This window comes from Ailuropoda melanoleuca, chromosome 15 (genome assembly GCF_002007445.2).
Source record: "Ailuropoda melanoleuca isolate Jingjing chromosome 15, ASM200744v2, whole genome shotgun sequence".
NCBI classification, from domain to species: Eukaryota; Metazoa; Chordata; class Mammalia; order Carnivora; family Ursidae; genus Ailuropoda; species Ailuropoda melanoleuca.
In genome coordinates, this window is record NC_048232.1 from 32,885,698 (window position 1) to 32,908,316 (window position 22,619).

Here is a 22,619-nt window from a genome sequence, read left to right on the forward strand (position 1 = left end):
ATGATGAGAAATCAGAGAATAACAACCTTCATTCTCCTTGGACTGACAGAGGACCCCCAACTTCAGATTCCAATTTTTATGTTTCTATTTCTCACTTACATGTTCAGTATAACTGGGAATCTGACCATCATAGTCCTCACTTTGGTCGACTCACACCTCAAAACACCCATGTACTTTTTCCTACAGAATTTTGCTTTATTAGAAATTTCATTCACATCTGCTTGTATTCCTAGATATTTATACAACATAGCAACAGGCAACAGATCAATAACTTATAGTTTCTGTGTCATTCAAGTGTTTTATATTGATGCATTTGGGGTAACAGAATTTTTTCTTTTGGACATTATGTCTTATGACTGCTATGTAGCCATCTGCAAACCCCTGCATTATGTAACCATCATGAACAACAACATCTGTGGAAAATCTGTCCTCTGCTGCTGGACAGCTGGTGTGTTGGTCATACTCCCACCACTTATCATGATAGTAAGTCTATAATTCTGTGACTCGAATGTAATTGATTATTTCTTCTGTGATTCAACTCCTATCTTGAAGATTTCATGCTCAGATACGTGGCTTTTAGAGCAAATGGTGATAACCTGTGCTGTATTGGCCTTAATCACAACCCTTCTGTGTGTTGCTCTGTCCTACGTATACATTATCAAGACCATTCTAAGATTCCCCTCTGCCCAGCAAAGAAAAAGGGCCTTTTCCACCTGTTCTTCTCACATGATTGTTGTTTCCATCACATATGGAAGTTGTATCTTCATCTATGTCAAACCTTCAGCAAAGGAATCAGTGGCTATTAATAAGAGTGTGACTGTGCTAATGATGTCCATAGCTCCCATGTTGAACCCATTCATTTGCACTTTAAGAAACAAACAAGTGAGACAAGCCTTCAGTGACTCCTTCAAAAGAATTGCGTTATCCTCAAAGAAGTAAGGAAATGCTGAAATCTAGGAATCAAGATTTCAAAATACCAGAACTTCTTTAAGTTAACAAGTCATTCCATCCTCCTCATCTGTGTCCTAATTCAGATTAACTTCCTCAAAACATCCTAAAGCCCACATTCCAGTTCATTCTTTACTCTTCTTATAGATGAACCTCTATTGGGATAACATCCCTTAAAAGAAAACATGACTTTACGTTCATAGGAAATACATTAATAAGTATACCTTCTGACTTAAACAAACCTACAAAATATCATAAAATTTTTAAATGATAGAAAACAAATATGACTCACACAGAAAATTAGTGTCTTAAGTTATGTAAGTCTTATGAGCTTCCATTTCTCAATGTTTAAAATGGGGCTAATGATACTTTTCTTATAGAGTTACAAAAATTAAACAATTTCAAAAAATTTTTTTAAAAAGATTAATGCCTAATTTATGAGAGATGTGTTTAGAACAAACAGACGTTGCTCTAACATAAGGAAGTTGTATTCTGATTCTAAAAAGAAAAAATAAAAAGAAGACCCAGGACCACTGCCTCAGGCATACACACATATTATAAGTTCTGAACAGTTGGATAGAACTAAGCCCTGTCATAATCCTGCCAATAAATCTTGACGATTGAGGTTGGCCAACATGCAACAGTACTAAAGTGGACAAATGACCTGACCCTCCAGAATATTTTGGATATTTTCTCTATGTCTATCCAGATCTATCTATTTCCATTGTTTCCATGCCCCATAAGACTCACCTTAAAAATGTCGTAAGTAAATTCCCTTGATCTCTGGCTTAAAGGAGAGTTTATCCAAGGGGAAGATCTGATAAGAGATTAGAGTTTAGGAGGCCATGATAAATTAAAGAAGACCTAAATAAATGGAGAGATATATTATGTTCACAGGTTGCAAAACTGGGTATTAAGATGTCAATTTTCCCCAAATTTTTCTATAGATTGTATATTATTCCTATCAAAATCAGCAGATTTTTCTCTCAAATTTGACAATCCTATTCTAAAATTTATACACAAATGCAAAGGATGTAGAATATCTAAAACAGTTTTAAGAAAGAATAATATTGAAGAACAAAACTCCCCTAAATTCAAGACAAATGACACTCTAGTAACCAAGATAGTATTTGCATCAAGATCAGAGGCTAAATGGAGGGGCGCCTGGGTGGCTCAGTCGTTGAGCGTCTGCCTTTGGCTCAGGGTGTGATCCTGGCGTTCTGGGATCGAGTCCCACATTGGGCTCCTCTGCTGGGAGCCTGCTCCTTCCTCTCCCACTCCCCCTGTGTTCCCTCTCTCACCGGCTCTCTCTCTCTGTCAAATAAATAAATAAAATCTTTAAAAAAAAAAACAAACAGAAAAGAGAGTCCACGTATAAGCAAACACAAATTATCATTCTATTTTTTACAGAGGTCCAAATATTATCACGTGTATCACTACAGATTCTAGAGATATTAAGAAGAAATGAGGTGACATTCTAAACAATGTATGCCAATGAATTTTTACATGTATTTGAATGGAAAAATCTAAAAAATCACAACTCACCAAAATGACACATGATTAATTCAAATATTAGTATTTCCATATCTATAAAAAGCAAATGCAGCAGTTAAGAAAAATTTTCCCATAACGTGAATGCCAAACCCAAATAGCATCCCAAGTAGATTACTCCAAATAGCATCAATCTTACACAAACTTCTCAAAAAGTGGGGGGAGAGAAGCAAAAATATTTTAAAAGGCCAGAATAATCTGATATGAAAGTCTGGTGATAATATTAAAAGAAAGAAAATTTTCTGGCCAGTATCTCTCATGAGGACAGACACAACAATCCTAAGTAAAACATTAGTAAATTAGTAAACTGAATCCCACAATATATGAAAACAGTAATACATCATGATATATTACAATTTCTTCTGAGAAAAACCAAGCCAGAGGGAATGATGTTAGAAAGAGGTCCCAGCCCTCATCTCCACACAGAAAGATTTAACAACCATTCACAGATGATACCATTAAGAGCTACTGATTTCAGGTGAGAAGTTACAGCATGCTGGTGATACACAGAAGTAAGACCCATCGGAAAGGGTAAGAGGAACTTCACTTTACCCACATCATACCTCCCCCAACATGGCACAGCCTAGTGCCAACAAAGGCTAAGTTGAAAACTGTCACAAGACACAAAGGTCATTATAAAATGATAAAGAGTCAATCAACAGGAATATATAACAATTGTAAATATATATACACCCAACATCAGAGCACCTAAATATATAAAGCAAACATTAACAGAACCAGAGTGAGAAATAGCAATACAATAATAGCAGGAGCCTTCAAATACTCCATTTTTAACAGAAACGGAATATCCAGACAGAAAGTAAGGAAACAGTGGACTTGAACAATGCTATAGAACAAATGGATCTCACAGATGCAAGATGAATATATCCTAGAGATCTACTGTACAGCACAGTGTCTATAGTTAACAGTACTGTAATGAATGCTTAAAAATTTGCCCCAAGGGGCACCTGGGTGGCTCAGTTGGCTAAGTTTCCAACTCCTGATTTCAGCCCAGGTCAAGATTCCAGAGTCCTGGGATTGGGCCCCACATCAGGCTCCACGCTCAGTGTGGAGTCTCCTTGAGATTCTCTCTTTCCCTCTCTTTCTTCTCTCCTCTCCACCTTGTCTTCTCTCTCTCTCTCAAATAAATAAATAAAATCTTTTTTAAAATGTAGATCTTACGTTGTGTTCTTGTCACAAAAAATAATTTTAAAAAATTTGTTCTAAGAATATATTTGTTTTATATTTTAAAATACAGAATTCACACTTTCTTACTAATAAAAATATTTAAATAAATTAAACAAAAATAATAAAACAAGTTAGAAAATTTACTTTATTATCTCAATGAATATGGAATATTTTATAAAATTTAAAATCTATTATCAATAAAATTCTCAACAAACTAAGAATCAAAGCAAAATTTTTTCCATTGGAGGGAATGTCAATAACAATTTGATAAATATAGAAGAATTTTTTTGGAAGAGTTTTGTTAAGGACAAATTATAAAATAGCTAAAAGTAAAAGGGAGTTTGACCACAATTTTTAAAAATAATATAAATAAATATATTTAAAGACTGATAATAAATTAAGTTTGCAAAAATATTTATAGAAGTATATGATTTGCTAAAAAAAACTAAATTTTTGAGAAATAGTTTATACAACCATACTATTTATTTATATACACCTATTTATTTGATAATGAACAATTGCAGACAAATTTTTAAAAGTTAGGAATGAAAAACCGATGGGATCCTGAAATGTGCATGTTACAAAGTCATCAAAAATGATGATCCATCACTATGTTATACAACTGAAACTAATGTACCATTATGTGTCAACTGTACTTCAATTAAAAAAAATAAAAATTTTAAAAATGATGGTTCATGGTCTACAACTAGCAATTTAAAAATAGTTTCATGTTGTTTATGTGACAAAACAAGTTATCAAAATCATGTAAGATGTATTTAGACAGTCTTACATTTGTGCATTTAGGCAGTTGACATTTGTGCATAGGAAACATTGGAAAGGTTAAGAATAGACAAGGTAAAGGTACTTATCATTAGATTTTGTGATTATTCATATATTTTCTTAAGATTATCTGATTTTAGGGGGTGCCTGGGTGGCTCAGTCAGTTAAGCATCTGCCTTTGGCTCAGGTCATGATCCCAGGGTCTGGGATTGAGCCCAAGGTGGGGCTCCCTGTTCAGTGGGGAGTCTGCTTGTCCCTCTCCCTCTGCTCCACCCCCTCCCCCACTCATGCTCTCTCTTCCGTGCTCTCTCTCTGCCAAATAAATAAAATCTTAAAAAAAAGGATTATCTGACTTTTTTACCTCTTTTAATTAAGTCATGTGATAAGGAAGAAAACTAGGTCTTATACCAGCCATAGGAGGTATGGAACAAATACAGGAAAGGCAGACATGCACTCTACCATCTAATTTTTAATGCTGTGTGTTGGCCTGTATTGAATGGTACTGTTGCATCTTTCTTTCTCTGAGGACACTCTCCTCACTACTACATCTTTCAGGATTTCTGCCAAATTCATTACATAGAAGGTTCATCAGGGATTTTTTGAAATGGGGTCACAGAGGTCCCTTGTGTTTATTCATTTCATTTTAGCTTTGACAAATAACAACTGTTTATCTTGTTAATGTAAAAACTTCTTGCTCTACCATAAGAATCAGACTATCAACCCTTTCAAAACCAGAAAGAGCTCCTACAGTTTCCAAAAACCTCTGAATTCTGTATCACTTTCAACCTTAGAGCTCTAAAATGGGATGAAGTCGTTAACAAGTAAAACTTGGCAGTGTGTTGGAGAAGAGTATCTCAGAGATCACAGGCATTCCAGAATGCCTGTAAGGGGAGTGCTGGTCCACAAGCAAGAGTGGCCAGAAGTTCAAATGTAACCTTCTGCTAACAAACTCTACTCTTCCTAGTAATCAAAGTTTACTCTTCCTAGTAATCAACAAGAAAAGTATTGTTAAACATCCAGTGAAAGCTATCATTGACTCTCAGGAGATTAAGTATAACAGTTGTGATTTCAGTTTTCTCTTTGAGAAATTAGATTAAGAACAAATATGACTTACATTTACCAAAATTAGTAATGTATATAGCTATTTGAAATACTGTAAAAAGAATTACCTTTATATCATAGTTGTATTTTCTGTAGAAAGCATGACCTTAGCTTAGCCAAGATGGTATATAATGAGTGTTCTCGACATGAATTATCATCTGACATGAATTCACCCTCCACTTCAAAGTGAAGCAATGTAGATTTATATGAAAAATTACCTGTAAACATGACTTACTGTCTAAGTTAATGATATAATAAAAGGTCTCTACACCCTTAAAATTTTTTTAAAACTCTTTGAAAGACATACAGAAAAAAAACAAAAATGTCAATTACAATCCTTTTCGATAATTTTCTCAAACTTTGTCTCTTAGTATTTTGCACAAGAGGAGAGCATTAACAACTAGAAGAAAAGATGGATATTTTAGAACAAGAGATTGTGTTTGTACATACTACAATAAGTGCTCATAAATTCAGGAAAAGGGATTGACAGGAGGCTAGGTGGGCTATAGAGATAATCCTTCAGTGTATCTTAACTTGATCTATTTAGTTATATCCAGTGTATGCCTACAATCCCATGGCTCCCCAGAAAGTTTTCCATCATGGTGACTGTATACTTTGGGATTTTACATGAACTAGACACATCTGGTATCTGACCCTGCTTCCAATTCTAAAAGAAGGAAAGATTTTGAAGAAAGAAAGGAAAACTATTCACGCTGCAATCTAATCAGAGCCTCCAGGGAAAATTCTTTTCCATTCATCGATATAAACTAATCTCAAACCCTACAAGCACTGACTCAGGAATCAAAATACCTCCCTTTGGTTCAGGAATTAAAATAGTTCAGATTATAATGTAGTTGATTAGTAACTATTGAAAAAGAATTATGGAAGAGCACTGACACAAACTCAGAGCACAAAGTCCTTAAACTTGCTAATATGCTACTGAAAGATGAATTGAAGAGGTATAAATTGCAATAATGAGGGGGAAATTACATATTTGCCTAAGATAGGAAGAAGAACCCAAGCATCATTTTGTTCCTTGGTTTGGGTGTTTTGATTAAGGTATTAAAAAGATTGTGATATTTTAAGGTAAATAAATGTGACAAACTATATATTCACTAAGTGTACAAGTTTTGTATTTAATGTTTGTATTTCTGTGTTATTTATAATATATAGGTCTACTTGTAGAAGGAAAACCTAAAAGCGTATGTTTCAAAATATTTGCTATCTCTGTTACAATATTTCACATTCTTTTCCCCTTTTTATATATCAGACAAAATTTTTCTAGTTTATAAATTATTCATATAATAAAAACAGATAAAGACTAAATACGAGATCTTATAATTTTCAACTGTCCCAGAATGTATGAAAATAAATAAACGTAAGTTAGACTGATACTTTAAATTTTGTTCCAGCAGTCTGTAATGGATGTTATTGACACTCTTTTCTCTGAGGACATTATCATTACCGATTATTGTTAGGGGTTTTTTGTTTTTACCACTTCAATACACAGAAGATGCATTAGTACCTTTTGAATGTATGTTACAAAAGACCTTCTGATCTTTCAACTTAATTATAAATCACAAATGTCAAACTGATAGTGTAAAAACCTCTCAGCCCAGAGGATTTCAAACATTAGATTTTCCTCCAAAGAGATTATTCCCAACATTACTCACTTTGAAAAGTTTTTCATTCCAATAATGATGAATACTGGAGAATACTGAAGCAAATATTGCCCAGAAAATATTGCCTAAACAGAAAAGCCATTAGGGGTGTATTTTTGCACTTCATTGCAGAGAGCAAACACCATAAATTCCCGGGGCTACCTGTGCTTAGCACAAGTGACCATAAGTTCATACACAAATCTCAACTCCACATTCATTTTCAATTTTGTATCTTTAAAATTTTTTGTGGTTTCACAGTGAATAGAAGCTACGAGTAACTGGTAAAGCATGAAAGCACTACCATTGGACACATTAGAGTCATTAGTAGCAGTAACTAAGAAAGGTCATCAGAATGTCATATTACTGTCATGCAAGAGCATCATGTGCTACACTTCCAAACTAAAGAGAATCTTAGGTGATATCATTTTATTTGTGATCCCTACAGGTATTATAAATGTAAAGTATTTGAAAGATAAAATAAAAATATACCAGTCACACTTCAGAGTCAATTATTTTATCAAAATTTGACTCTCGCTATGTAGGATAGATAGGTTTTCCGTGGAATAATGTTATTTATAATTGCAGTAAAATATTTATATTCCTAGAGCCTCCATTCCTCAAGATGTGCATGGCTTAGTTTAATGCCATAATGAAGCATTTGGTATCTGTGAGCTGAAGAAATGGGATTCAAAGGGAGTAGGTGGGTTCCTGAAGAGGCCCTTTGCGCTATCTTAATGTGATCCACAGAGAGCATTCCTTGTGTGACCCTAGTACCTTTCAGAGTTCCAGTTCTCAAGAAAAGCTAGAGCCTGGCTAATGACACTTCTCTGAGATAGTGGCATAAATGCGAGAATGGGACACAAAGATGGAGCTGACCCTCTATGCACCGTGGTAAGAAGAAAATGTTTTAATCAGTGCATTGAATCCAGTCTTGTAGCTATTAGAGTCTTCCAGAAAAATTCATTTTCATTCATTGATATAGGAAAGACAACAAACCCTAAAGACACTGAAAATATTTCATTGGTTGCTATTGTGATTAATTTGTGATAACAAGGAAAAGCTATGAAAAAGCTATTGACTCAAACTTAGTATTGCAAAGTTGACCTATTATTTGAGTATCTCAATGACAGATATCTCAAAGAAGCAAAATGGAGTTTCAAATACTCATTTGCAAGATTAGGCAATAAGGAAAAGCCAGTTGTTTCTTTAGTAATAAATATTAACAGAGAATGGGGCCGCTTTGTTGTATGACTTAATTCAGTAGCCAACATTCCACTTCAATGCAAATAAATAAATAAATAAATAAATAAATAAATCCCACAAAGAAATAAAATACAAAATATGAGAACCACGGGATAGAAATTTTTTTAAAAGTAAATTCAGTGATAGAACAATATCAAGAAGTCCAAATAGGAAGGAAGAAAGCTTTGTATGTGTCTGGAGAAAAATATTGATTTTGGTATTCAACCAGTAACATTTGTTAGGAATTGGCTACATGCTTGGGCTGTGTTGGTTCCCTTGGTTATCCCAGTTAAAGAAAAATAAAATAAAATAAAATAATAAAATAAAATAAAATAAAATAAAATAAAATAAAATAGTAAAGTAAAATAAAATAAAATAACAAAAACCACAGTTCCTAATCTCAACAGACTTACCTTCTCAGGGTAAGTACTATGATGGAAATAAGCACTGCTTAGCAATGATGCATTAATGGGGACTGGAGGATCCAACACAGCCACCAGGTTTCTAAAGGCTTCCCAAAAGAAATAATGTGTAGGCTGAGAATCAAAGAGAAATCAGTGTCCTCAAGGTAAATTCAAGAAATGTTAAAGAAAGATATGGTAGAAGAAGGGAAAGGATTAAAAGTCCAGTTGGTCAGAGAAGTGCTTCCTAGGAAGTTATTACATAACACATGGCATAGTGTATGAGTTCAATTATTGTAACCAATTAGCTTTATTAGAGTAAACACATTGGATGAAAAGGATAGGGATGCAGAGTCCATGAAACCAACTTTGCATGTGTTCAATATGAGGTATGTGTGGCTACATATACCTGGATTTCAGAAAAGAAATCACTGGATATACAGATAGAATTATTACATATGGGTTCTATTCAAAATCAGAGGACTTGATGCATATACTCCCCAAAGTGTATACATACTTTATACAGAATGCAGGGGCACCTGGGTGGCACAGCGGTTAAGCATCTGCCTTTGGCTCAGGGCGTGATCCCGGCGTTATGGGATCGAGCCCCACATCAGGCTCCTCCTCTATGAGCCTGCTTCTTCCTCTCCCACTCCCCCTGCTTGTGTTCCCTCTCTCGCTGGCTGTCTCTATCTCTGTCAAATAAATAAATAAAATCTTTAAAAAAAAGAATGCAACAAAACCATTATTTTGTTATAGGGGTTAAACATAAAATTATAATTGATGAATGGATTTTATTCTGTAAATGTGTTTTATCAAGAACCAACCTACAAGCAAAGATATGATACTGGTAGTGAACTTCAAGATTTCAGCTTCAAAACACAGAGAAATTGTTGTGTAATGTTCATTTTATATATTTTATATAAATTTATATATATTTATATATTATATATCATATATTATACATATGATATATGATATATCTACCACATCTTCCTTATCCATTCACCTATCAATGGACACCTAGGCTGCTTCCATATCTTAGCTATTGTAAATAAAGCTGTAATAAACATAGAAGTGCATATATCTTTTTGAATTAGTATTTTTATTTCCTTTGGGTAAATACCCAGTAATGAAATTACTGGGTCAATTATGCTCAAAATTTTTAAAATTACTTAAAAACATAGAAAAGAATGGATGGGAGTAAAAGAAAAATTTAACACTGATGACATCACAATGCACTATCAATAAAACCAATCCAGAATATAGACAAATTTTTTAAATAAATTTGGAAAAATGCAATGGAGACACAGAATCCATAAATTATTGGATTGTGGCCCAAGTAAGTTGATCTATAAGAAATTTCATTTATAATGCTAAGCAAAATAAGTCAGTCAGAGAAAGACAAATACCATATAATTTCACTCGTGGAATTTAAGAAATAATTAATAATAATGAACACAGCGAAAGAAAAAAAAGAGAGGGAGGCAAACCATAAGTTACTGTTAATTATAGAGAGCAAACTAAGGGTTGCTGGAGGGAAGTGGGCAGAGGGAATGGACTAAATGGGTGATGGGTATTAAGGAGGGCACTTGTGATGAGCACTGACTGTTGTAAGTGATGAATCATTAAATTTTACTCCTGAAACTAATATTGCTCTATATGTTAACTAACTAGAATTTAAATTAAAACTTGAAGAAAAAAAAAACCTACAAGAAGGATATTCACAAACTAAGTCCACCAGTATATTAACAATATTAATCACCAAATTAAAAAATAAATTTCATGTGACCCAGTTACTTCTTTGACTTTGGCATTGTTTGTCACTACTTAACTTTGACATCTCTATATTCTAATACAATAACTTATCTTTCTCATGCAGATTGGACAAAAATCAGAAGTCAGAGATGAAAGACTATACAATAACAACATTCATTCTTCTGGAACTAACAGATGATCCACAACTTCAGGGTCTACTTTAAATTTTTCTATTTTTTACCTACTTACTAAGTGTAACTGGGAACCTGGTTATAATTTCACTTACACTACTGGATTCTCACCTTAAAACACCAATGTACATTTTCCTACAAAATTTTTCCCTCTTAGAGATTTTATTCACATCCGTTTGTATTCCTAGATACTGATATAACCTAGCAACAGGTGACAAGACTATTACCTACTGGGCTTGAGCCATTCAAGCCTTTTTCACTGATCTTTTTGGAGTAATGGAATTTTTTCTCCTGGGTACCATGTCCTATGACCACTATGTGGCCATCTGCAAACCCCTGCATTACACCACCATCATGAGCAGCAGAGTCTGTAAAAGACTCATCCTTTGCTCTTGGATAGCTGGCTTGTTAATCATGCTCCCACCATTTAGCTTGAGCCAAAGTCTGGAATTCTGTGACTCAAATGTCATTGATAGCTTTCTCTGTGATGTATCTCCCTTCCTCAAGATTTCATGCTCAGACACATGGGTCATTGAGCAGATGGCTATCATTTGTTCTGTGTTGACCTTCATCACAACACCTCTTTGTGTGGTTCTTTCCTACATATACATAATCAAGACTATTGTAAGATTCCCTTCAGCCCAGCAAAGGAAAAAAGCCTATTCTACCTCCTCTTCCCACATGATTATAGTTTCTATCACTTATGGCAGCTGTATCTTCATCTATGTCAAACCTTCAGCAAAGGAATCAGTGGCCATTAATAAGGGTGTAATAATGCTAACTACTTCCGTCGCTCCTATGTTGAACCCCTTCATTTACAATTTGAGAAACAGACAAGTAAAACAAGCCTTCAATAACTCAATCAAAAGAATTGTCTTATCTTCCAAGAAATAAAGGAATGCTAAAGTTGATGATTCAAGTTATCATAAGAGATTGGCTTCCCAAAGCATATATCATTGATTTCTTAAAATAATTTGTTTCTTCCTAATCTGAAGTCCATTCAAATTAAATTTCTCAAAATGTTTCTTGTCTCCAACACTTCCCTAATTTAGTAAGGTCACTTCTTGCAAATGTCTTTAATTGATGTTTTATTAACAGCTTTCTATGATGGACAAAAAAACCACATCATATCCAGCCTTACAATATACGAATAAAATATAAGTCAATAGTTTCTGGAAAAGATTTTAGAAATTTCTCCAAGATAAACTCTTAGGAGGCAGTTGAATTCCTACTCAAATTAATATGCAATTGATAGAAGTTAAACACCAATGGAATTTCTGGACAGAGTTTCATTGTAGCTTACACTATCTGTCCCCCTCTTGAATGTACACCTATGCATTCTCAGAACATTTGTATTTAGGTGAGGCCTATAGGAGATGCTGCAGTGCCCCGTCCCTATCTTCTCAGACTTCCTGCTGTGATGTGCACCAGCCTGACTTCCTGACTTCCAAATACCAGAAGGGACATAGGGCCACAGAGGTCTATTGTGCCCATCTTTGGGGCAGACAAGGAGTGTCTAAAATCAAAATGCCTCAAGAGGACTCATTCATTGACTGAGATGAATTAGTGTATAAATATCCATTCTCCCTTCACCCCCAAGTGGAAGAATTCTGAAGCATTCTGAAGCATTCTGAAGCTGTTCTACCCTTGTCCTCAGTTTCCACAGTAGGATGGAGATATCAGAGTAAATGTTCTTGAGAATCTTGAACCCTCAGATTCTCCTACATTCTCTGACTTGAAGAAGGCTCACTCTTCCTTGCTGGAAAATAACAGCCTCCTCCTACTTGGAAAATACACAGTCTTCATCTGAAGCAAATGCTTTAGAAGTTGGCACTTATTTTCCTTAAATCTGCCCTCACCTCAAATCATGGCTTCTATAACAATGTCTAGGATCAAGTTTCAACATGGCCTTCCTAAGGAAGTACTTTCCCTTCTACAGAAAGAATATAATTATTCATCAAGATAGCTAATGTGTAATGCAGGAAGCAAGATAACAGACCTAAGAATGGACCATGAGGTTACTGTACTTGAATAAGAGTTAAATAAAATGTTAAATAAGGGAGAGATTACTGATATAGGGCCACTCTTCAGTGGCTCATACTTTGATGTCCTGGCAAAAACACCTGGAGCCAGTCCTAATGTACTGCTAGTTTGACTCCTTGGAGCCTGGACACATTGGAACCTACAATAAATAAGGTAGAGATGCCAGAATACCTTTATACAGTGTTTATAAATGATGCAAAAGTTTCAAAAAGTTAGGAATGCTGGATTGGATTTATCAACTAAAACCAGAGAACACATGAGCTGTGAGAAGCCAAAGGAAATTCTGTTCTCAAAACAACGAAGCAATGTTCTAGTAGAAGCAACACGAGCATCACTGAGACCTTAGTGATAACTGTTCTTTGTAAATCAAAGATTGGCTGCTATTTCTCAATGACAAGATTCAGAGTATCAAAAGCCAGGCTGCAACACTTACTGTTAAGGGCAAGGTGGACTAATTTTCATTTACCTAGGAATGGAAACACAGGGTCACTGACCTGCAGAGGTCTGTGACAATATCTAGTATAATAGGACTGAGATGGGCAGCGAAAGAGAGTATTATTTGAGGTATATAATCAAGAAGTTTCAAGAAGAAGGCTGAGGGAAGCCAAGCCAATGGCAATTCTCTTACCCAGTTGCCATAGATGAGCCAGTTTCCAACTGTAAAACCCATCTTTGAAGGAGAGGCCATGTCTTCTTGTGGAAGGACACCGCAATTCCACAATAGGCTGGTGATGGGTAGTAAGGAGGGCACGTATTGCATGGTGCACTGGGTGTTATACGCAACTAATGAAACATCGAACTTTACATCAAAAACCAGGGATGTATTGTATGGTGACTAACATAATATAATAAAAAAACATTAAAAAAAATACAGACAAAGGTTTTTCAGTCAGTCCTTCCCCAAGAAGAGGTGTGGTCACTTAGACTAATTCTAGAGCTGGAAAATAGGGACTTCCAAATTCTTTCAAAGTCTGTTAAAATTGACTTTGTTTCTGTGGAACTAACTCTGACACCACACGACACAAATGCAAATAGAGCTTGTGTGTTTCAAGGCCGGGTGATGGAATCCTATCTAACTATTTGCAGTGGATCACAGTCCCACTTAGTAATCTTGTCTCTGGATCCAGAGTATCTAAAAATCAAGACAGACAAATTAGTAAGTGTCGGATCCCTTTCACTCATCTCTGACCTATGCATACAAGCTTTGCTAAAATAGGCAAAAGTAATCATTATTTGCCCATGTGGCTCATAACCTGCCAGCTTGAGAAAAAACCAATATAACCACTATGGTAAACCTTCACTGTATGCTATGGTGTAGGGTTTAAATTCCATTTATTCTTCTCATAGGAATATCCCATTGACATGGCATTATTTATTGAATCTTTCCTTTCTCCTTGCAGCTGTGAATTTGCTGTGATTCAGGTGATCAAAGAAGTCTGGATCTGTTACTAGAATTTTTATTTCATTTTGCTGGCCAGTTTCATTTTTAGTTTTTCTTGTACCCATACCACAGCATCTTAATTACTATAATTATTACTTATTACTTATTAACTAAAATAAGTCTTGATATTTGCAGTAAGTCTTCCAAATTTCTTGCACTTCAAGATTATCTAGCTATGTTTTGTCCTTTGCATCTCCATCTAAATTTAGAATCAGCTTGCGAAATTTCTTGAAATTAAAATGCTACAGTTTTATTGCATTGCATTTACTCAATAGATAAGTTTAGAGAGAACTGACATTCTTATAATATTGAACTTTCTAATACATGACTATGGGATAGTCCTCCACTTTTTTTCAGCAAAGGATGCTTCTACTTTATTCTCAATTCTTACCAGTATTGGTTTACAAGTATTGGCCTCTGCAAGATCATAGTTAAAGCTCCTTGGTGTGGGGTATTGATTTTATATGTAAGGGCTAGATCAAAAAATTCAATTTTGGGGTACTTGATATAGTTTGAAATTAAAAAAAGAAACTAAATGGTAAAAAGTTAAGATGCATAAGTATTCAATGATATGTCTGTGTCCTTTATCATAAACAATATATAATTATGAATTCAACTATTTTTAAGCCTGCAAGTCAGATGCTGTCAAGCAAACTGCCATGTACAATCCATAATCCTTTTAAATTTTTAACTCAAAGACAAATAAATTCAGTAAATGTTAATATTCCAAGTGTTCTCAGAAAGACTTATGAGAGGGGCACCAGTTAAGCAGCTGCCTTTGGCTGGGGTCATGATCCCAGGGTCCTGATGGAGCCCCACATGGGGCTCCCTGCTCCATAAAGAGTCAGCTTCTCCCTCTCCCTCCGCTGCTCCCCCTGCTTATACTCTCTCGCTCACACACTCTCTCTAAGAAATAAAATCTTCAAAACAAAAAACAAAAAAAGGAAAGAAAGAATTATGAGAAGCATCCACCATTTACAAAATACAGCTGGATAATCCATTTATCCCAAATGAACTACCTATATGTGTTGTGAGGTCACAATGACAGACTATGATCTTCTGTGGAGAGGGTACCCTCTATGCATAAGCATTTCCTCTTCGCTGGAAGAATGTGAATAACAAGAAGGAACAGAATGACCCTTTAATATTCCATCAGCTACTGGTGTTTTCATAGTGTTTTAAATGCCTGATTTCAGGTTTAGCCATCCATTTTTTTAAGTCATTCTAGTTTCCTAAAATAAAGTGGTTTTTTGTTTCCAGGGCTGCAGTTTTGCACATATTTTAACAGATTTCTTCCTTGATATTTAATATTTTTATGACCCTAAAAATAGTATCAGTATTTTAATTTATTTTATTTTCATTTCCTGATTCTTTGTTGCAAGTATAAATACACTATTTATATTTGAAATATATATTTTTTAAAGATTTTATTTATTTATTTATTTATTTATTTATTTATTTAAGAGAGAGAGAGAATGAGCAGGGGGGAGGGGCAGAGGGAGACAGAGAAGCAGACTCTCTGCTGAGGAGGGAGCCCTATAAGGGACATAATCCCAGGACCTTGGGATTGTGACCTGAGCCAAACGCAGAGGCTTAACCAAATGAGACACCCAGGCGCCCCACAATTTAGTTGTACGTGACCTGAGTGACTTTGCTAAAATCAGTATTTAATTTTAATGTTTTCTCCAGATTCATTTGGAATTCCTATATACATAACCTGTTATCTATAATCAGTAACACTTATTTTTCCTGTTTCAATTAACCTATGTTTTCTTTCTTCTTTCTTATTTGGCCTCTTTATTTATTTCTAATTTTTTATTATCTTATGTTAGTCACCATACAGTATCCTTAGTTTTTGATGTAGTATTCCATGATTCATTGTTTGCATATAACACCCAGTGCTCCATGCAATACGTGCCCTCCTTAATACCCATCACTGGCCTATCCCAATCCCACACCCGCCTCCCCTCTGAGACCCTCAGTTTGTTTCCCAGAGTCCATAGTCTCTCGTGGTTCATTCCCCTTCTGTTTACCCCTCCTTCATTCTTCGTTCCTTCTCCTAACGATCTCCCTGCTATTTCTTATGTTCCATAAATGAGTGAAACCATACGATAATTGTCTTTCTCTGCTTGACTTATTTCACTTAGCATAATCTCCTCCAGTCCCATCCATGTTGCTACAAATGTTCAGGAATCATTTTTTCTGATGGCTGAGTAATATTCCATTGTATATATGGACCACACCTTCTTCATCCATTCGTCTGTTGAAGGGCATCTAAACGCCTTCCACAATTTAGCTATTGTGGACAATGCTGCTATGAACATTGAGGTGCCCTTGTCTATATAGCCCTTGTCTTCACTACATCCACATCATTGGGGTAAATACCCAGTAGTGCAATTGCTAGGTCATAGGGCAGCTCTATTTTTAACTTTTTGAGGGATCTCCACACTGTTTTCCAAAGTGGCTGTACAAACTTGCATTCCCACCAACAGTGTAAGAGGGTTCCCCTTCCTCCACATCCTCTCCAACATTCATTGTTTCTTGCCTTGTCAATTTTTGCCATTCTCACTGGTGTAAGGTGGTATCTCAATGTGGTTTCATTTGAATTTCCCTGGTGGCTAATGATTTTGAACATTTTCTTCATGTGTCTGTTAGCCATTTGTATGTCTTCTTTGGAAAAGTGTCTGTTCATATCTTCTGCCCATTTTTTGATTTGTTTATTTGTTTCTCGTGTGTTGAGTTTGAGAAGTTCTTTGTAGATCTTGGATACCAGTCTTTTATCTGTAGTGCCATTTGCAAATATCTTCTCCCATTCTGTGGGTGGCCTCTTTGTTTTGATGACTGCTTCCTTTGCTGTGCAGAAGGTTTTTATCTTGATGAATTCCACAAGTTCATTTTTTCTTTTGTTTCTCTTGTCTTTGGAGATGAGTCATGAAAAAAGTTGCTGTGGCCAATGTCAAAGAGGTTATAGATTATGTTATCCTCTAGGATTTTGATGGATTCCTGGCTCACATCGAGGTCTTTCATCCATTTGGAGTTTATCTTTGTGTATGGTGTGAGAGAGTGGTCAAGTTTCTTTCTTTGCATATAGCTGTCCAATTTTCACAGCACCATTTACTGAAAAGACTGTCTTTTTTCCACTGGATGTTTTCTCCTGCTTTGTCAAAGATTAGCTGACCATAGAGCCGAGGGTCCATTTCTGCGTTCTCTATTCTGTTCCATTGGTCTATGTGTCTGTTTTTGTGCCAGTACCATGCTGTCTTTGTGATCACAGCTTTGTAGTATGGCTTGAAAACAGGCAATGTGATGCCCCCAGCTTTGTTTTTCTTTTTCAACATTTCCTTGGTGATTCAGGGTCTTTTCTGGTTCCACACAAATTTTAGGCTTGTTTGTTCCAGCTCTTTGAAAAATGTCATTGGTATTTTCATCAGGATGGCATTGAAAGCGTAGATTGCTCTGGGTAGCATGGACATTTTAACTATGTTTATTCTTCTGATAAATGAGCATGGAATGTTTTTCCATCTTTTTAGGTCTTCTTCATTGTCTTTCAACAGCGTTCTGTGGTTTCTAGAATATAGATCCTTTACCTCTCTGGTTAAGTTAATTCTGAGATATAGTATGATTTTTGGTGCTACTGTAAATGGAATGGATTCCCTAATTTCTCTTTCTTCACTCTCATTGTTCATATGTAGAAAGCAACTAATTTTGTATCCTGCCACATTACTGAATTGTCCTATGAGTTCTAGTAATTTAGGAGTGGAGTCTTTTGGGTTTTCCATATGGAGTATCATGTCATCTGTGAAGAGAGAGAGTTTGACTTCTTCTTTGCCAATTTGAATACCTTTTATTCCTTGTTGTTGTCTGATTGCTGTTTCAAGGGCATCTAGTACTATGTTGAATAATAATGGCGAGAGTGGGCATCCTTGTCATGTTCCTGATCTTAATGGAAAGGCTTTCAGCTTTTTCCCCATTGAGGATGATATTTGCTGTAGGCTTTTCCTAGATGGTTTTTATGAGATTGAGGAATGTACCCTCTATCCCTACACTCTGAAGGGTTTTAATCAGGAAAGGATGTTCTATTTTGTCAAATGCTTATTCTGCATCTATTGAGAGAATCATATGATTTTTGGCTTTTTCCTTCAGGATAAAATCTATTACACTGATCGGATTTGGAATGTTGAACCAATCTTGCATCCCAGGGATGAATCCCACTTGGTCATGATGGATAATCCTTTTAATGTACTGTTGGATTCTATTAGCAAAGATCTTGTTGAGAATTTTGGCGTCCATATTCATTAGGGAAATCCATCCGTAATTCTCCTTTTTGTTGGGGTCTTTGCCTGGTTTGGGGATCAAGGTAATATTGGCCACATAGAATGAGTTTGGTAGTTTTCCTTCTGTTTCTATTTTTTTAAATAGCTTTAGGAGAATAGGTATTATTTCTTCTTTGAATGTTTGGAAGAATTCCCTGGGAAAACCATCAGGCCCTGTCATTTTGGTTTTTTGAAGGTTTTTTTTATCACTGTTTCAATCTCTTCATAATTAATCGGTCTGTTTAAAAAATCAATTTCCTCCTGTTTCAGTCTTGATAGTTTGTAGATTTCCAGGAAGCCCTCCACCTCTTCCAGATTGCTTAATTTATTGGCATATAGCTGTTGATAAAAGTTTCTAATAATCCTTCCAATTTCATTGGTGTTTGTTGACCTCTCCCATTTCATTCATAATTTTATTAATTTGGGTCCTTTCTCCATTCTTTTGGATAAGTCTTGCCAGAGGTTTTTTCAATTTTATTCACTCTTTCAAAGAACCAGCTTCTAGTTCTGTTGATCTGCTCTACTGTGCTCCTGATTTCAAATTCATTGATCTCTGCTCTAATCTTGACCAATTGCTTTCTTATGCATGGATTAGGCCTGTCCCTCTGTTGCTGTTCCAGCTTCTTGAGGTGAGAATATAAAAACTGCATTTTAGATTTTTCTATTATTTGAGTGAGGCTTGGATGGCTATGTATTTTCCCCTTAGGACTGCCTTTGCAATATCCCCTAGGTTTTGGACCATTGTGTTTTTATTCTCGTTGGTCTCCATAAATTGTTTACGTTGATTTTTGATTTCCTGGTTTATCTAATCATTCTTGAGCAGGATGGTTCTTAGTCTCCAAGTGTTTGAGTTTCTTCCCAATTTTTCCTTGTGGTTGAGTTCCAATTTCAGAGCGTTGTGTTCTGACAATATGCAGGTAATAATTTCAGTCTTTTGGTATCAGTTGACACCTGTTTTGTGACTCAGAACATGGTCCATTCTTGAGAATGTTCCATGGGAATTAGAATAGAATGAGTATTTTTTGGTTCTGGGGTGTAGTGTTCTATATATATGTATGAGGTCCAACTCGTCGGGTATGGCATTCAAAGCTCTTGTTTCTTTGTTGATTTTCTGCTTAGGTGCTCTGTCTTTTGCTGATAGTGGAGTGTTAAGAACCCCTAATATGAACGTATTTTTATCTATATGTCTCTTTATTCTGGTTAAGAGTTGGCTTGTGTATCTTGCTGCTCCCCTGTTGGGGGCATATATATTTATAATTGTCATGTCCACTTGTTGAATACATGATTTAAGAATAATATAGTGCTCTTCTGTGTCTTTAGTTTAAAATCCAATATGTCTGATATGAGAATTGTTACCTCAGCTTTCTTTTGAGGTCTATTGGCATGAAAGATGGTATTCCATCCCTTTACTTTCAGTCTGGATATATCTTTAGGTTCAAAATGAGTCTCTTGTAGACAGCAAATGGATGGGTCATGTCTTTTTATCCAATCTGCAGCCCTGGGGCATTTTATGGGAGCATTTAGCCCATTGACATTGAGACTGATTATTGAGAGATACGATTTTAATGATGCCATGGTGCCTGTAAAGTCTTTGTTTCTATGGATTATGACTTTCTCTTCTGTATCACTCTTGGGGCCTTTTTACTTTTATAGAACCCTCTTTAATATCTCCTGTAGTGCTGGTTTCATGGTTAAGATATTGGTCAATGACTGGCGATTCTGGAAGGTCTTTATTTCTCCATCAATTCTGAATGACAGCCTTGCTGGGTAAAGGATCCTTGGCTGCATGTTTTTCTCTGAAAGGGCTTTAAAAATGCCCCCCCAACCCTTTCTCTCATTCCAGGTCTGTGTAGACAGGTCTGACGTAATTCTGATACCTTTGCCTTGGTACGTGAGAAATTTCTTTGCCCTGGCCACTTTCAATACTGTATCCTTGGATCTAATATTTGCGAATTGCACTATGACCTGACGTGTCATAGGTTTGTCATGGTTGAGCTTGGGAGGGGTCCTCTCTGCCTCTTGGACGCAAATGCTTGCTTCCTTTGCTATATTAGGGAAGTTTTCATCTACAATTTGTCCAAATATCTCTTCTAGACCTCTGTTTTTCTCCACTCCCTCGGGGATGCCGATGATTCTGATATTGGAACGTTTCATTGAGTCAGTAATATCCCTTAACCTACATTCTTGAGATTGGATTTTTTTGAGCCAAGTTTCTATTTTAGCTTTCATTCTACTAACGCATCCTCCAATTCGCAGATATGTTCTTCTGCCTCATTCATCCTGGCTGTCAGAGCATCTAGTTTTGACTGCATTTGATTCAAAGAATTTTTAATTTCTGCCAGATTTGCTCTCATTTCCGCCCTTAGAGATTCTATATTCTAGTTAATATTTTTGTTAATATTTTTTCAAGTCTACACATCATCTTTACCATTGTTACTCTGAACTCCATTTCTGATAATTTGGTTATATCCATATCCATTAGTTTTGTGGCAGAGGCCACAAACTCATCATCTTTCTTTGCTGAGGGGATTTCTCCTTCTCACCATTCTGATGAGGAGAGGGTGTGGGTTTGTCCAGACCCCAAATTATTGACCAGGACCCAGGCAGTGTGCACTTGTTTTATAGGGACCTTAGGATGTGGGCTTCTTGATTTTTCAGCCTGCCTTCTGGGGGAGGGGCTGCCGCTCCAATACTCAGGCAACCCTGTCTGGGTAGAGTCTCCCTGTCCCCTGTGAGGGGGGATGGGGATGGGCATGCTGTGAGCCAGTATTTCCAGGCTTTTGTTCTCTGGCGGCTTTCCCTGGCAGTCTCCTGTGCTTCTTCTGAGAGTCAGAGCAGCAGTGGCTGAATCTTAGCCTCTGTCTCAGAACAGAGGGATCACAGACGGTTCTCCACTATTGTTTTGGCCAGTTTAACTCTGTTTCTGTTGGTGCTGCTCAGCCCTGCAGCATCCCGGGATGGGCGCCCCACAGCCAGCATCCCAGCCCTCACTTCCAGGGCGGACGTGTCTCTGTCCTTTGTGTTTCTAATACCGCCAGCCGCCCCTGCACACTCCGGAGCTCCATTTCAGTGTGGTTCATGCACTCTGGAGCTCTGGATTTCAGACTGGTCGCACGCATTCCCTGGCTCAGGGTATCATTCTGCTCTCTCATGGATGCTGGTCCATGAGTCAGCCTGCTCCTCAGTGCAGATGGCTACCGCTTCCCGGAGCCAGAACACGGCATCTCCCTCCACCTTCCTTTTATCTTCCGATATCTGTGCGCGGTTTCACACTCCCTGCTTTGTACCTCAATACTCAGCTCTGGAGATGTTCATTTGTAGAGATCCAGATGTATCTTCCTGAGTCTCAGGGTGATTCCGTGGATGTTCAGGATGGTCTGGTATCTATCCAGCTCGACTCAGGGGAACAGCTGAATAAGAGGACCCCTACTCCTCCACCATCTTAACTCCTCTCTGATTATATAGTTTCTAATGATTGTTTCTATTTCCTTAGTTTTGGTTGTGATCTCTCCCTTTTCATTCATAATTTTATTAATTTGGGTCCTTTCTCTATTCTTTTGAGTAAGTCTGGCCAGTGACTTATCGATCTTATGTATTCTCTCCAAGAACAGCTACTAAGTTTGTTGATCTGCTCTACTGTGCTCCTGGTTTCTAATTCATTGATCTCTGCTCTCATCTTGATGACCTACCTCTTGTGTGTGGGTTAGACCTGTTCTTCTCTTCCAGCTCCAGGTTCTTAAGTTGAGAATATAAAAACACAATTTTTGATTTTTCTATTCTTTTGAGTGAGGCTTGGATGGCTATGTATTTTCCCCTTAGGATCGCCTTTGCAGTGTCCCACAGGTTTTGAACCAATGTGTTTTCATTCTCATTGGTTTCCATAAATTGCTTAAGCTCATCCTTAATTCCTTGGTTTACCCAATCATTCTTAAGCAGGATGGTTCTTAGTTTCCAAGTGTTTGAGTTTCTTCCAAATTTTTCCTTGTATTTTATTTTTTTTT

General features: G+C 36.4%; 1 protein-coding gene and 1 pseudogene across 1 annotated transcript; both read left to right on the forward strand.

Annotated features, from left to right (window-relative positions):
- On the forward strand, nucleotides 1-939 carry LOC100484316 (olfactory receptor 6C2-like). The gene is given in 1 exon segment (XM_011217814.2): nucleotides 1-939. A coding segment is annotated over 1 exon segment (939 nt).
- A 9,840-nt stretch (nucleotides 940-10,779) lies between these two features.
- Nucleotides 10,780-11,715, forward strand: LOC100484823 (annotated as a pseudogene).
- Nucleotides 11,716-22,619: the final 10,904 nt, after the last annotated feature.